The 17,234-nt window shown below is 40.9% G+C and overlaps 1 protein-coding gene across 1 annotated transcript in view; it reads right to left on the bottom strand.

Moving 5' to 3' along the window:
• The window catches only part of LOC146560731 (protein kinase C epsilon type-like), a 97,953-nt gene that overhangs the window by 31,378 nt on the left and 49,341 nt on the right, over positions 1-17,234 (bottom strand). Inside the window, exons 3-10 of the mRNA XM_085296145.1 lie at positions 15,255-15,423; positions 13,527-13,561; positions 13,348-13,436; positions 13,104-13,233; positions 12,825-12,967; positions 12,408-12,504; positions 12,051-12,319; positions 11,776-11,949 (exon numbers count right to left, since the gene is read on the bottom strand). Coding sequence (XP_085152271.1) covers positions 11,776-11,949; positions 12,051-12,319; positions 12,408-12,504; positions 12,825-12,967; positions 13,104-13,233; positions 13,348-13,436; positions 13,527-13,561; positions 15,255-15,423 — 1,106 coding nt within the window. The remainder of the gene's footprint in view (positions 1-11,775; positions 11,950-12,050; positions 12,320-12,407; positions 12,505-12,824; positions 12,968-13,103; positions 13,234-13,347; positions 13,437-13,526; positions 13,562-15,254; positions 15,424-17,234) is intronic.

Here is a 17,234-nt window from a genome sequence, read left to right as displayed (position 1 = left end):
CTGTGTGTGTTTTGTGTGATTTTGAACTGGACAAAGAGGTAGATGATTCTGTGAGTGAAGGTTTTTTCTGTCTCTAAGCAACAAAAAAGTGCTGTGAGGACAATGTTCATCCATACATGTGTGAGCACTCCCTGCACATCTTCAATGTGTGGACAGAGTGAGAACGTGTCAGCAGCACATCAGGAGGAAGAGAGGAGGATGGAGGGAACAAGTGGCATAATAAGGATGTTAGGATAACTGGAAAACAGAAGAGAGTGGGACAGATGAAGCCAAATATGTACTTTGATGGGTCGGCACAATAGTGCAAAAGTTCGCCTCACGGCGAGAAGGTTCACCTGTTGGTTCTCCTGTTTCCTCCTGTTTTTTCTTGGTTTTCTTGAACGCTCAAAGATATTAAACTGTATTTATGGCTCCCTCTGCCTTCTCTAGGAGTAGGATTATGGGAATTTAACCAACGCAAAAGCTGAGGACACAAACCTGTGTGCAGGCCTGTACAAGCAAAAAGTGTGTTGCCCAACAACCATGGGGATGGATGCTACATTAAGGCCAAATTCTGACTGGCTGCAAAGTGAAATTAACCCAAGTACACATCAAAAATCATCTCAAGTTACTTTATGTACTAAAGTAATCATCGTACAACATCAGAGCGTCCCAGTGATGCGAAGACTCCCAATCAGGAAGAACAGCTACAACAGAGGAAGGGATTACCAGCAACATGACGAGAAGAAAACACAAAAAGTCAATCACATTAGGTGACGGTCTGGTGCAGAGGTCCTGAGATAAGGTTTTCTCAACTTCAAAGCGAGCAACTAAAGCAACTACCAATGAGAGTTAAGGACACTGTTGACAGACATATGGCAGGGTAGTATATACATTGGAGGGTTACCTAGGAAACCGGAGCCTGGACTGTGCTTTAGTGACCAACCAACAACTACATCTCTGTGTGAACGGCCCTTTAGGAGAGGCAGCCATCTGTTGCAACCAGTCAGAGAGTGAGGGGCAAAAAAATACAGAAAACAGTAGTACCAAGAAACCAAAAAGGGCAAAAAGTATGAAACATAAACTGAGGAAGAGACAGAACATGATATTTAATGAAAAAAAATCTACTTTAACTACATTAGTCCACTACGACAAAAAACCCTATGATGGGCTGGTGAGGCTGAACCCTTCTGCCCAGCTAGGCTAGGCCGCAGCTGCCTTCCACCCTAGTCAGATAAGTAGTTAAAAAATGGATGGGTGAAGATGTGATTGTAATAACAGCACTGTCAATGTTACCAGTGCTTTCCTCTTTTCATTTGAAAATGTGCAAAAATGGTGCCAGTAAAATCTGTTGTGCGAAGAAAGGAGCAGCATGACACTGCTGACATCGGGTTAATGGTTGTGTCAGAGATGCTTTTTTAACCCCACTGCAACTCTCAAAAAGCCCACTGCAGTCTTCAAAAAGCTCTTTGGGGGAAAGAGGACAGGACAAAATGCTCTCATTTTAAAGGTTGCACAAGAAGTGCAAGAACACACGCACGCACGCACACACACACACATCCAAATAATTTGTACTGATGAGGTGATAAACACAGAGCTGGCATCAGGTTGCTGGTTGTTACTACTGATCCGTCTATTGAAAAGCTAATTTGCCCAGAAGAAACGCTCAGAAGACATCTTCTATTCACATAATAGTGTCACAGTGACTTGTAAAGGGTCTAACTATCACCCAGCTCTCTTGAACACCACTGAAGATTTGTCATAATGATAAGAAGTAGACTATTCCTGGAAGGGAAGGCTGTCTGGGTGGATATGTTTGAAGTTTTTTTTGTGAGTGTGTGAGTGTTTACATTCAGTCTAAGGTGAAGAGATGGGGTCAGTTCAAGGGTGTCAAAACAGGCCTTGCAACTTACATTTGTATTGTGTAACATCAGGTGCTGGTCTTAGTTTATATTTAATATCTAAATCTAAATGCAAATTATGGTCTAGTTCACCATCTACATCTCACATGAGATTAAAGACTGCAAACACATCTTTAGCTTAGCTTAGTTGCAAGAAAGGTTCAAATTTCACAATAAAATAAGTTTGCTATTACCACAAATAGCTACTAGGTTTGTATTTAGATATTATGACTGTTTACTGTCCACATAAAAGCACATGTAGATGTAGATATTGCACCCCCAACCTCATGCACACAAAGTTATTTGCAGGTCAGGTCACTGCTAAACCACAGGTAGGTTTAGGGTTAGGCTGCATTTTAGCAAAACAAGCATAACTTTCAAAAGCAAAAAGATCTTATCTTTCAATCAAAGTCTCTGAGGTACAGTTTGGCCTTGCAATTCTTCAATTACTAAATTATGTATAAATTCCATATAAAGGGGAAGATATGACCCCAGCCATAACCCTGACACAAAGCCTGTGATGAAGTTAATGTGAATAATGTCCTGTGTTACCTGAGCCACAGGGGGCAGTGTTCATGTGAACTGTGCACAACACTGCTGCTGAAGAGTTTAAGAAAAGTGTCGGCAGTAGGGCTGGGCCATATTATACCGTTCACGGTAATACCGGTATAATGTTAGGCAACGATAGGAAAATGAAATATCGCGATAGAATGGGAGTAAAACGCGCATGTGCAGTGCCTTTGTTTTCATACGCACATGGCCGATTGTTGAGTGAAACAGATGAACCAGAATTGGTTTGTAAAAATGGTGCAACTTCAGTGATGTGGAACTGGTTTGGTGTTTGTCCGTCAGATACACAACAAAGCACATTTTTTTGCAGAACATGCAAGTGGCCGTTGTTATTGTCATATTTGTCGGACTAAGATGCTCTTAAATCTGGGAGTAATCTGGGTCCTAAACTCCGTATACTTCAGGTCAAACAACACTGCAGCATCACTTAGAGTTAAAAACTGTCTAAATTCTTTCATCTTTAATAAAACGATCAGCATTGCTGCTTTACCAGGTGTAACTATAAAGTTTAACTTCCAGGCATCCATGAAAACAAAAGTTATTACATTTAACGGAGTTAGAAGTTAGCAGGAAGCTAGCGGAAGTTAGCTCGCTAGTTTCGCTAGTTACCTAAGCATGATATAGCATGTTCTGACGGAGAGATTTCTGAAAAAAATCAAACGTACAGCTCTGCTATCACTTCCAACATAAATGAAGACAGGAAACTAAACAGCAGTGACGTTTGTAGGGTTACTGAAGTTGGGCTAGCTGGTATATAATGATGTGCTACGTGATCGCTAGCGACACAGCTATGTTAGCATAACATAAACAGTGAAGCTGGAGGACGAACACTAACACTTTTCCACTTATAAAAGTTAACGTGAAGGTTCTTCATGGTTAGAGACAAATGCAATCGCATGGCAGGATGCTGTAAACGGACCAAACTTCAGTCAGGAGAACAACTGAGATAATCCATCCACAATACGAGGTTAGTCATTAATATACTGCAACAACATGGGAATAGAGCCGCTGCCAGAGAATTCAACATTAATGAATCAATGGTACAGAAGTGGAGGAAGCAAGAAGAATGAGTTTAATAAAGTTTGATTTATCTGACTGCTTTGTTTCGCTTAATGTGCCTTATAATCCCGTGCACCTTATGGTCCGAAAAATACGTACTGCACACTGCAGTTTAATGTTGCAAAGCACCTCTTTTTAACTTCAGTGGATATTATACATGGTTATGCTCAGGATATGTCAGCCCATTTCTACTGGAAATGCCTTTTGGTTAAACTTTCAGCAAGGAATTTGCATTTGCACTGTTACATTTTTATAAAGCTTTAATGTACATAAAAACCAGCTTCTTGTTTAAGTGAAAATAAATGGAAGGTTGTCTTTTTGCGCTAGTAATGTTGTGGAGTTGTATTTTGTCTCGCATCAATTATATCGTCGGTTATATCGTTATCGCAAATTTTCAAATATATATCGTGATAAATATTTTTGGCCATATCGCCCTGCTCTAGTCGGCAGTGACAAAAAGGGCATCCGCTGTGTCGTGACAGGTTAAAGTCCTCAAAAGCAGAGCTTATAAGCATGAATTAGTAAGTCTAGTACATCCTAAGTAGTGGTAGTAGGAGTGCTAATGAGCTCAATGCTCAGCTGAGACATAGTGTCACACATAAATGACCAAAACAAGGTTGCAAGATTGATATCTATCAAACTGATTTATCCATTATTACTGCTAAAACAAAGGTGGTCACTTTACATACAATAGGACAAAAAATTGATAAATACAAATAATTTTTATGTCGCCACATGTGAATGTCAATAGTTGCAGATATAACAGATGTTAAAAACTAAGACACATGGGTTGAGTTTGACTGATTTTCATCTCTGCTCTCAGTCTTCTAAACCTCAGTCTGTGTCTGCTATTCTCTGGCTGTCTTCATCTCTATCCGTCCTTCCATCGTTCTGTGTCAGTCCATCTGTCGCTCTCTGTCCTAAGCACCGAACAACAAAGGTTCATTAATGTACCTGCCTGGTTTCTGGCCATCCCTGCTTCCTCTGATCTTTCCCTCTTAGAGTTCATTAAAAAACACTCACTCTCCACTGCAATCTAACCGGGTCTTTGCATCACAGCTACTTTTTTTCCCCTTTAAACCAATCTGTTTCAACGTCTGCTTCTCTTTATGTAATCTTTCCTTCACTTTGGCAAAAAGAAAACAACAACACAAATACCACCAGCCATCTTGTTATCACAAATACTGAAAAAAGACTTTTTCACGTCTTCCCCTCATCATCTCTAGTTTGCTCTCCTCGCCATCTGCATTTCCTCGTCCTCTCCTTCTCTGACTTCACTTTTCAGCCTCACAGTGTATCGAGCAGAACGAGGCCTTGGCGCTACTGTTGTATAATGTTATTTACATTTCTCAGCGGTAATTAGGCCGATAGGGGAACGGTTGTGATCCCACAGTCGATTAAGAAGAACGAGGAGGGCAGGGCGGTTGTAGGTAGAACATAGGTCACACAAAGTACAAAGACTTTTTTAGGCATAGTGATGTCACCATGAACTCAGTGCCTCCATCAGGTTTTGGGATATCTTATAATGTAGTCAGAAGTTTAAAATTAAATTGAATAAAAATGCATAATATAAAAATCGACCGCAATAATTATCAAAATCGATTTATACAAATAATATAATAAAATAACTTAAACAATTAGTAAAATAACAAAAATAAATAATCCAAATGATAGTTTTCTCAAATTTTTGAATTACTCACATTTATATAAAATGAATCAATACAAGCACTAAATAAAAAAAATCCTATAAATATTATAAATCAAAGAAAATGGATGGACGGAGGTTTTTACAGTTATCACTTTAGAAAAAAAATAATATTTCAAATTAGCACAATCTCTCTTAGACAGACAGACACACAAACACTTGCATAACCACGTTCCATGTATTCACCACCAAAGATTTGTGCACGGCACAACATGTCTGGACAGGCTTGTGTACCGGAGGCCTGCAGGTAGGGGCCACTGAAGCGTCCCGTCCTTAGACCTCACCGAGTTAAAGGGACAGACCTGGTTACTGAGGTGAGATAAGAGTTTTTTTTGGGGTTCTTTAAAAAAAATCATAATTATTATTTTAAAGTGGAGTAATGTTTCTAGCTTTGTATAACCTACAAGTAATTAGTAGGTTATATTAAAAGTACCATCTGCAAAACCAAGGCATGGTTGTCATTTGGACAAGGGTGGACTGGAGATGAGTCAGGGCCTCAAGTTATTGACTTCAAATATCTCAGGAACTTGTTAGAAGTCGGGAAGAGAGAAGATGGACTGAAGGCAGCGTCTTCAGTGCAAACAGTGTATCAGTGCGCTGTGGTGAAGAGAGAACTGACCATAAAGGGGAAGCTGTTGATTTACTGGTAGATCAATGTTCCTTCCCTCGCCTATGGCCATGAGTTTTGGGTACTGATCAAAAAAAATAAGATTGTGGATACAGGTGGTGAAGCTTTCTCCAAGAAAAAGGTTGAGAAGCTTGTGATTGGGGAAGGTTCAGAGGGAAGCTGCTATGTCTTTGCATAGTAAGAAGCCAGTTGACGTGGCTCAGGCCTTTGATTAACACACCTCCTGAACACATCCTTAGTGAGGCTGGAGGAGGTGGCTGAGTAGAGCGAGGTCTAGGCGCCTCGCCTTAAACTCCATAGTGGAAAACAGACGGATGGTGAAAACACCACAAGGAACAGAAATCCTTCTGCAGACACTTAAAAAGAATGGCAGAATAAATCTCTTGGATTAAATTCTTCAGTTTAAATCAGTGCCACATTGTATCGTCACGGTCAGACTAGCAAACTGAGTCGATACAGATCAGCCCAGTGAAAGGCTGAGTGGAACTGGCGTTTTGCAAGAGGCGAAGAGTGACACCGCTGCTGTGTCTGTGTCATTGTAGATGCAGGATGTAAATGTGGGTTTGTTTACAGAGCATTCAGTGCGTGTTCTAAGAAGAGTGAGGTGGGAGGGTGAGGGGAAGTAGATGGGGTCAGTTGGGTGAGGCAGGTGATGAAGGTGGGGGTTCCACAACATATGGAATACACATCACTGATAAGGATCAAAGCTGTTACATAAGAATCGCAGTCCCTTTGTCTCAATCAAGAACACAGTTTCAATAACCGCTGGTGGGTGTGTGTGTGTGCGTGCATCCGAGGATGAATCTGATAAGAAAAAAATAGGAAGAACAAAATAAAGACGAAATAATGCAAGACACAAATACGCAATGCAGTCTCGTCTCTATGACGTTTTCTATCGTTCTCTCCGTCTCTGTCGACTCCACACACGTTTGTGTTCGCTTTGGAGGAAAATAACAGGAATAAATAAATTGAACAGGAAACACCATCAATTAGTGTAAGACTTTCCAGAGCATTCAGAGAAAATAAATACAGATGCAGCTTGCAAAATATCTTCTATGCCTCCTCCCTGACATATCTGGCTCCCACTGGTCCCCTGTAGAATTCCAAATTTTTCACTGCATATCTTGCAATGTATGTTCAAACATGAGAAGTAGAAGCAGAAGCAGGTGAAATAATCTCTTTACCGGTGTGTCATAATTCTCTTCCTTTCAAACATTTTTTTAATTGTCTACTTCTTCTAGATTTTTAAATATAAAGAAGGTGATTATGGTGACACTCCCCCTTTCAAAACATTAAAAAAAGGTCATGCAGCCCCCTGAAATGTCTTAAAAATAGTATTATATGGATCACTGGCAGCAGCAAACACACCTTGAGAAGCTACTCAATTGATGGTCTGTTGACACAGAAAAGGAAAAGAACAAAGAAGCGCCGTTTTATCAAAGAAAGTTATTCCCAAAAGTGAGGTCATGTTGCTTTAAATGAGCAGGTTAAGGATTCTTTCACACTTCTGACTTTTTACTTTGATGTTAACCTAACTTTGAGGCACGAAACCTCCCCTGAACTTCGGTCCAGTGACGACAGCTGGACCAGATCACAAAACTTAAAGATGGTTGGTTTCAATTCTAGAGTGGAAACTTAACTGAAACTCTGAAAAATGTTGATTCTTTCCAGATCTCTTCAGAGATGATGACAGAAAGAATGGAAGAAAAACGATACCACGTGAAGATAAGGAAACTATTTCAGCAAACCAATCCCTAAAACAATGTAGAGCAAGAGAATAAATCCATGCATTTATTATTTATACATCCACTTTTGCAGATAGGAAGCTACCTGCTGAACTGACAACAGTCTATGTCAGAGGCACAACCTTCTATAAACTGAGGATTCCACATAAGTAAAGTTCAGTGGTGTGGTATGATTGAAATATGAAATATAACAAACTGAGAAAAACTCACATGCAGTAGAATCTGACCATTAGTGTGAATTATGTGTATAATGTATATAATGTATATCATTTTGACCCTGTGTGGATTAGAGAAAATTCTAAATATTATCAAAGTTGTGCACCCGATTGTTTTATAAAACCATAAAAGTTAAATGCTATAGAATCATTCCACCCTGCAAAAATTACATACCCCCAAAAAAATCATAGAAAGCCTAAAATTACCATGACATCTATGGCCGTGACAAGTGTCTGTGAACTTGTGACCAGAGCTATACAGACAACACACATATGCAGTATGTGTATATTCCATTTCCTGTCAAAACATCATTTCCTGGAACATAAGCTGAATTCTCAGAAGTAGGCTTTGTTAGTACCTGTAAGAACTGCACAGCAAGTCTTCTAAAATAAATGCCTCATTTACAGCAGACCTATAGTGTACAGTGCATGTAGTGAATATATAGTGTAACTTTTTTAAAGACTGTTTTAACGACTGAAGTGTTATCTCATACAACCGATTCCTGTCTATCTACATGAACACGAAATGGCTATTTTTCACTTTTAAGACACAAAGGTCAGTAATGGATCAAATTATTTTGCCGATCACACCAGACACCAAAGTGTGAGAGATATGCATCATAGGCTTTTACGCTTTTACGGCTCCTGTGTGACCAGGCTGAACTCTGGATGCTGGTGGAAGAACTGGGATGGGACAGAGTCAGCAGGCTGTCTTTTCTCACATGTTGGACATGATGGGAAATTCTCTGCATCAGATGCATCCTCACTACTCAAAAGACTCTGTTTGTTTCAAACAAGGGTCTGAACCAGCAACGTCAAACATGCGGACCTAAGAACAAAAGTGCACTGGATGGCTTTTTGAAAAGTGTGAATAAAAGCAGAAAAGTCATTAATAACTCCAATTTTATAACTAAGTGCGCTGGTAGTATTGATGTGGGGTCACTAGTGTTGCTAAATAGCAGTGAAAATACATGCACATTAAAAAAAAACAACTTCCAAATGTGAAGTTGCATGGGTCATAAATAAGCAGCACAGCAACTTTTGTAGATGTACTGTGATCCATAAATTTTAATGTGCATGTATTGGCACTTTTTCAGAGTAGAAAAATAGAGATTTTTAAAGTAGTGTTTATCTTTCATCTGTTTGGTAAAACGATGGTTCATTAAAGGTGAACAATGGTTGGTCTAGACCATTTGAGGTCAAATTGAGCCAACTACAATGACTTTGACACCCTTGGTGTTAACTTTAAATGGTCTGGTAGAGCGTGCAGGAGGCAGAACACATGGCGTTCACTCACTCAGTGTAAATTCACTGGACAGCTGCCTCGGCTTTTCACACATGGGCATGATTAGATATTAAATTGTAATTCGCAGTAAAGAGGGATGGCAAAGAATTTATAAATCCAGCAGAACATTTGCATTCTCGTACTCAGCTCCACCAGGTTGTGAAAGTGCACACATGAAGGCACATTGACACTGATGAGTGGTTTTAGCTATTTCAGGAAAGAGCTGAAGAGATGCTGTATTTGTAATAAAAAAATAAAGGTTTCAGCTTTTTTTCTTTTAAATAACAAAACCTCTCCAACTTTCATGCTTACCTCGCTGACTGTGTGTGCAGCTTGTGTAAAGCACCTGAACCTCTTCAGGTTCAAGCTGATCAGAAAGAAGTTTGCACCTCAGCGGATTATGTGTCCTGCTCTCTTCTGCATTTTAGAAAGGACACACCTGGAAGTAGCTTTATCATAAATACACACGCTCTCACACATGTGCATGTACAAAGCCACTATATGGTTCCCGACAGGAACATTTATGTAACGCACAATAGACAAAACATACAGAGGTCTGAAAGGACTGCCCATGTAGGGGCGTCCCACCCACAGCTGCCCTTTGTGTGTCTGTCTGTCACAGCCAACTTAAAGTATTGATGGATAAAGATGCTAAAAGTGGAGATGATGAAAGCAGAGTAACCTGTGAATGACAGAGCAAGAAGACTGAAGACTGGTGCTTCGCTGCTTTAGTGTTAAAGCTGCTTGAAATATTTTCTTAAAAGTCTTTCTTAGCTGCCTGTTTAACAGCACAGTTCATAAAATGTTGCATTCAGCAGATATAAAATATGACAGCTGAAGACGATTTGATCCAAAACATAACGAGAAGTTGTGATGTGTTCTGAGAAGTGAATACAGAGCAGTTCTCTTATTATAGTTCTTGTATAGGTTGACTGTAGTTCTCTCAGTCTATTACTGCTCTGGATGTGTTTACAAACCTACACGGCATGCTTAGCTGTTAACACGTCCTCCTTTAGGGCCTATTTAACCCTAAATAATGAACCTAAAATACAACTAGGTCAAGGGGTGGACAGGTAATGGCCTTAGGCCGTTTTCACACATGAACTTCGAAGTCTGAGAGGATCAAGTTGGGATATTTTCTCCACAAAGTCACTTAAATCCTAAATTTGAGCCACCTCTCATTCAAAATCATCTTCTCAGAGATGTTCAGGCAGCTTCCAACAATGAAGCGATTTTTGGATCACGCTCCGGAGGTCCTGGTCTGGCACCTGTGATATCTCTGTGGACCTTAAACTTGCTAGCATCGATGTCGTTTTCAAACAGACAAGACTTTCATGTGGAAAATCGCTGCTGGTTATGAGAACTGTGCGTCCCACTACAACTGAAAATTTTTCATCATTTTGCTAGACCTACCACACTGTAAGGGAGGATTGAGGATTTTTTTTTTTTTTACTTTTACAGGATTGTGCACTAAGAATGTGTACCCCAGGTTAAGTTGTTGGGGTGTTACTGCAGCATCCTGAGGGAGAACATTTGACAGCATGTCACAGTGCCATCTTGTGTCAGCACAGGGCACAATGATTATGCAACCCACATTCGCCTTTGACCTCTCACCCAGATATGCATCCCTGTGACTTTGTCCACTTTCTGAAAATCAAATTTAAGGTTTGCTCATTTGACACTGAAGTGAATCCAGCAGACGTCACAGCGTAACAAGTCCAAGGGCCAAGGTGGCGTGCTTGAATGGAACTTCAGCTACCTACTGTCTTTACAGCAGGTAAGGGTTTTGACGTTTGGAGAACCATCATTGAAACGTTTTGATCACACCTCACTTCATTTGCACTGGTGGAAACACTCCACGTGGTTTAGCCAGGAGGCCTAAGGCGAGGAGCCTGAGTGTGAAGGAGGCACGTACCTCCCAGTGGTAAATGCACCAGACTATTAGCAGCACCATTTTTACCTCTGAGCAAGCCAACATCACTCAGGCTTTGTTCTAGGAATAAGGCAGGTTAAATATCAGCTAATGTTCTATCCAACATAATCCCCTGCCAAGCACAAAGGTTCACTGCTGCAGTGCACGTGTGAACACAAGATGTACGCAGTTTAACCCAACAATCGTTTTTCTATTAAGGAGAGGGGAAGAAAACAAAAGGAAATTACAAAAGAATTAACAGAAGACTGCCTAACGGTTTTTCTCAGGTTTTAAATGATCTTTTATCCCCTTTACTAATAATCTAATAAGACTAAATAATCAAACTTAGAAGAGCAGTAAAATCTTTTATCCTGAACATGTAAGTTATTTTTATCTTATTTCTTCAAATTCAAGATGCAGCAGAAACAAATGATCAAAGATTTGGATTAAAGATGTTCAAAAGAAAAACAGCAGAGAAAAAGCTCGAGAACAGCCTGCAGTTTGATTCAGTTTTTCCTGTGATGTTAAAACTTGTCGGGTGAGAGTTTCCCTCTTTTTTTAAATTTTTCTATTTTCATTCTTTTTAATCTGTTGTACTTTTGAAGTTTTCATCAAGAAACAAACTGCAAATGTTTTCTCCAAGAGAGCTTGTCAGCTTCGATGTACGACGGTACAGATTCTAATTCCAATGCTGCCCCCTGGAGGTGCAAATAATGTCTGCATGTTTGTGTGCGTATGTGTGTGTGTGTTTGTGTGTGTGTGTGGGGGGTCCCTACTTTAGTCTGGAAGCAGCAGAAGAGCTGTGTCAGATAGGGGTGTCTCCTGGCCAATGCTAAGATCCGTTTCTCAGTCATGGTGCAGTCCACGTCGTCATCCTGCAGGATCACGTCTTTCTTCAGCACCTTGACGGCATAAACCTCGTCTGTGCCCTTCATCTCCGCCAGCATCACCTGGTCACATGACACAAACTCGTTTGTGTTTTCTGGTCCATCCTTTTCACTGCACATCTTACTGAATTTCACAAACAGAGCTGCAGAGGAAGTGAGCCCACCTTTCCAAAGCTTCCTTTCCCCAGAACTTTGATAAACACAAAGTCATGCAGGTTCATCCTCTTGGCCTCTGGAGCGCTGTGACCTTTGACCTCGCCATTCGCCTGACTTTCTTCGCTTTCCTCTCCGACGCTGTTCCCATCACCTCCTGTGTGCGTGTCACACGTTACCGTGTCCACAGACGAGGAGGAAGACAGTGGGTGTGTTTTGTGCTCCTCTCCGCGGTGGTCAAATGACAGAGCCTTCCGGATGTTCTCCAGCTCCTTCACGTCTGCAAGAAACCAAGAAAAATAAGAGCTGTGCTGTGTGTCTCCATTCTGTTTGCTCTTCAGAGTTTAATAGTCAGAAAATGTGCCTACCCTGATCACACGGGGAGGTGGGGGCAGACTTTGAGCGATCGTCTTCTATCTGAGGGATCCCTGATAACGGCTGCTGAGGATCCTGAGCCTGAGTAAGCTGTTCACAGAAAACATGTCCCCATCAACATTTTCATCAAGAACTTATGATTCACGGTCGGTATGTTAACACCACATGCAGGCGACAGCAAAAACGCTCATCTCAAGGCTTCATAACAGGACTTCACACAGCAGCGGTTGACACCATAGTGCGTAGATCCATCTTTATAGTACATGGTTTTTGAAGGACACATCCCCAGTGGGTACGCCCCTCAATTAGTTTCCACTGTTTATTCAGAAACACCTTCTTTAAATACCATTAAATATAAAATTTAGAATAACTCTAAAGCCTCTTGAGAACACTCTGGCATATTTCCAAACCTTTTTCCGTCTCTGGGCGCTGTTAGAGATCTTGTCTGGAGTGACTCCGAGGTCAGACAGGACTTTAGCGATCCCTCTGGCATCAACGCCACAGTTTGGAGCTACGTTGCTCTCACAGCGTCTGTGTACGTTCACCTTACAAACTGGGAAACAAAGCAAGAAGAGTAAGAACAGTTTCAGAACAGATTCTAGAAAGAGTTTATCCGAACGATAATATACAGACATCTTTAATTTGCTTACAGTTGTATTAACTAAAGAATGTCACGTGCTCACTTGTACCTTTACACTGGAGTCCCTGTCGCATCAGACCCCACAGCAGAGACCCACAGTGGTCACAGAAGGTGAGAACTTTAAAGTTGTGGATGCTGAACTTGTGCGGGACATTAACGCTGAATCTCTGAGACCCCACCTGTAGGATGCACCAAAGGACAGTAAGACAAACCTGCAAGGATCTAATGTTAGAGTGGTCCCTGAACTTTCTAAGAATCCGTGCGTAGGTTGTCAAAGTGTTTCACATCCATACCTCCCCGACCATGTCATCCTGCTTCTTCATGCCGGCACATTTGGTAATGATCAGCTCATGGCAGCGCTTGTGGACAACACAGGTGCACACTGCAGCAGGTACACACATACAACGCACGCATTAACAGGTTTTACGTGTGATTAAAGTGCAGCCACTTGTAAAGGTAAATATTGTCTTACCTTGACACTGATAGCCCTGCTTTCCTAAAACCCCCCTACAATCAGACAGAGATAAGAGAAATGTTTAAAAAAAAGTGTTGTGGACTGCTGTCTTCATATTTTTTACATAATTTAGAAACTTTGATTCCCTTTTTCAAAGTTTATGTCACAATTTTAGAAGATTATTTAAGCTGTATTTAATAGAAAATAGAATATCTGATTGTTGCAGTACTTTGATTTTGAAGGTCAAGCTTTATTGCAAGCCCCACAAAGGTTATGAGTGAACATCAAGGTCTGAATGATTATAAACTAGTCCATTAATTTGTTACATCAGCTTCTACCAGGGCCTAGAAAAACGGCTTATCTTTCACCTGTATTAACTTCTCTTTACTTTGAATTTATAATCAGTCTTTCACAGATAAAGTCCTGAATGATGAGGACTTATTGTATTTGCTCAATGCAAATACTTTTTTTTGATTTGTCTACTCTGTTCCAAAGTTTGGGTTTTGTCCTGTTTGTTGCCACTTATCTTTTTCCTGCTTAACTAACTACAGCAGGCGCTTAAACCTGAGGCTGGTTCGACTGGAAGTGTCTCCCATTTAAAAGGGAGTTCTTTCTCAGTTACATCATTAACCAGTTGTTGTGGTTGTTTTTCTAAAACCGTGTGTCCTTACTTCCAATTTAAAGCAAATGTGTTTCACTTAATAAAAGAGAAAGAAGCGCAGCTGTAAGCCAGTTTGTGGAAAAAGCCTTTTTGTGTTTAACATCATGCAAATTCTGCAGCATCTTCTCTTTCTCCTTTGGCTTTTTGTTGCACACATAAGGGAAGGTAGAGGTTGGAAGTTTTCCTCCTTCTAAAATTCTACCAGGAGGATGATGGGAGTCTAGTATTATTCTTCGGCAATATTCAGTGGATTCTTCAGCCTCTGCAAAATGATGCAGTCTATGCTGGTTTCCGACACATTTATACACGGCCAAGAAACGAAAAGTGGCGCTGTTCTCAAACCCACTGAAAGGGTGTATTTTTCAGAGATTATTTCAGGATATAACAGTGAGCTTACACAAAAATTAAACAGACTCCTTGCAGTTTTTTTGCTGATTCACCACATCACAGACCCTGACCACTCGGAGACTGAAACACAGCTCCCTTGTGATTCTGATTACACATCAAACGTTCTTTCAGAGCCGGCTGAAAGCGAGCGGAGCACCGAGGCCACATGGTTTCCATGTGAGTGAAGCTAACAGCCGTTTGTTGGGATGGAAACAAACACAGCTGGCTTTGTTTGTTACTCCCCACTTCACAGCATCCACTGTGCTTACGTGTAAACAAGAGAGCAGGTTATTACTGGGAGAAAATTGGGTTAAGGAAGTGAAGCAGTGAACACACATCAGTGAAAGGCAGCTATTGTAAAACTGATGTTTACATACAGCTGGTCAGTTAAGAAACTTTTTCTTTATTAACCTATCAACACTTCATATGTTCACTCTGAACCACCCTTGGCATTTTCAGTGAGAGACTCTGGATTCATTAATCTTTGATAGAAGGACTCGCAAATCACACAAGTGAGCCTTGCTTTCATCTCGCTGCACTGCTGCCACATTCCCGTCCTGTCTTCAATGCAGACACACTCTCATCTACAGTTTGTTGATTATTTTTCTTTCTTTATTTACAGGTTTCTTTCTGCCGACCTGTAACGACTGTGTGCATATTAATCACTCTATAGACATGAGCGTGCATGTGCTTCTAACCAGATAAAGTCCCTGCAGTGTGAGCAGTACGTGGGCTGTCTCAGGTAGGTGGCCATGAACTTGTGTCCGTTGACTTGGTGGACTCTCCGACGGACGGCACCTTGACGCTTCCTGGGACGCATCCGCTGTCGAAACACACGCTCCTCATTTTCGGTAGAGCCTGCCGCTGCTGTACGAAAACACAACAAAAATACAAGAAGGATGTTATGTTGTGTTACAGTTATGGTTTTATTTCCAGTCTCTTCAGTAAGCCAAACTAATGTGAATAAGCTCCATTCATTCCGCTTTTTGATAGTCAGTGCTTTATAATCTTGGTTACTCATGCTGGCATCTCCTATAAATGAGCAACACCTGCACGATTGATGATAAATAAAAACTGCATTTCCAACAAGTAGCCAGTAGATGGCAATGACACTACAGGGCTGGCAGTGTGTCCCTTTGGTGACAATCAACGCATTAGTCCTTTTTCCTTAAACCAAGTCCCAGTGTTTGTGACCTCTGCTTTTCTTCTGGTTTAATTACTCAGGGGTTTCCCAATGGCAGTGCAGAGGTTTCAGTTACTGCCTGATCTTGTTAATTACACACACATTTCATAGGATAGAGGTGGTGAGAAATAAAAAAAAAATAGAAATGAGGTTATTTGTATTTATTAAATAGACCAAATTGTTCAATTTGATGTGTTAATACACCCAGATCTATCAGATTGTGCCATTTGGATAGAAGAACTCCATGTGGACTTTCCCCCCCCCCCCCCGACTACAAGCATTATCACTCACAACTAAACTCCGAGTACTGTGTGTTACATTCCACCTGACAGTGTGTATATTTTGGAGACGACTCAAACTCTCCGCTCACTGAGAATGTTTAAAAAAAGAACAATTGAATAATTCAGTCCTGTGATATAACTGATTTGCATTTTTGATATGACCGACGCTGCGCGAACATCTGTCTTCTGACTCTGTCGGCCACATGTGCCGTCGAGTATGCATTTCCAGTTTCCTCAACAGCCGTGGCTTGAGAACTCCAAACATCCTCTCTCTTTGATCTTACATTATTCAGCATTCAACAACGCTCATCGTGTAGGAAAGTAAAGCAAAGAGCAAAGCTCATCTGGGACCCTGACAGAGCAGCTGCTGCCAGTGACAGCCCAGGCTCAGCTGATATCCTTCAACACACCCAACTGGACAATCTCAAATAGGGAAAGCTACTTAAGCTACTGCAGCATGCCCATCTGCAAGCTGCTCTGCATCCCAACCCCACCACATCTCCCTCTTTCCATTTAATGCTCTGACTACATCAGCGTCATATCTGCTGTCACTGATGCTTGTTCTGTTCTGCGCTTTGTTCTCAACTTTTTTTTCCACTGGCAACACCTGCAGCACTTTATCTCCCTCCCTCTGGAGGAATATGAGTTCCCAATGCTCCCGCAAATACATGAACTTGAATGCATGAAAACTTGGTTTGCTATCTAAAAAAAGACACGTCTACATCAACTTACATGGAACCTGCTGAATGCTATTACGCTTAATGATTCTTGTTCATGTATATCGCATGTTTGCTCATGTATTTGGAGGTTTGAGAGATTGGCAGTGAAGCATTTTGCCTCTCTCTCCAAATACTAGAGCCAAACATGTGACAGATCGTTACACTTATTTCTATTTCTTCAAATTAGGGGAGTTCCTGGACTAATCTGATAGTTCTTTAGGTGACAGAGAAAACACTAAGAATATTCGAGTGGTCTAAAAGACAGAAGACACTTAAAACTGAGCAGATTGTAAATGCACAGTTTCCTGCGTAACCATATGTAACCATTCTGACCAGTATAATGCTGGTTAGTGCGGTCATAATCGGTTTACTTTCCACCTGTGCTCGATTATGACTTCCATTCAGATAGAGTGGGAGAGAAGGTAGTAGGAAGTGGGATGATGACATCTTCAAACGGGTAACTGTTGTTGTAGATTAATACTATAAGAATAATAT

This window comes from Mchenga conophoros, linkage group LG13 (genome assembly GCF_057382185.1).
Source record: "Mchenga conophoros isolate Kocher_MC1m ecotype Shallow Benthic linkage group LG13, M_conophoros_male_GT1.1, whole genome shotgun sequence".
Lineage (NCBI taxonomy): Eukaryota > Metazoa > Chordata > Actinopteri > Cichliformes > Cichlidae > Mchenga > Mchenga conophoros.
This window is presented reverse-complemented; position numbering and strand designations above follow the sequence as displayed.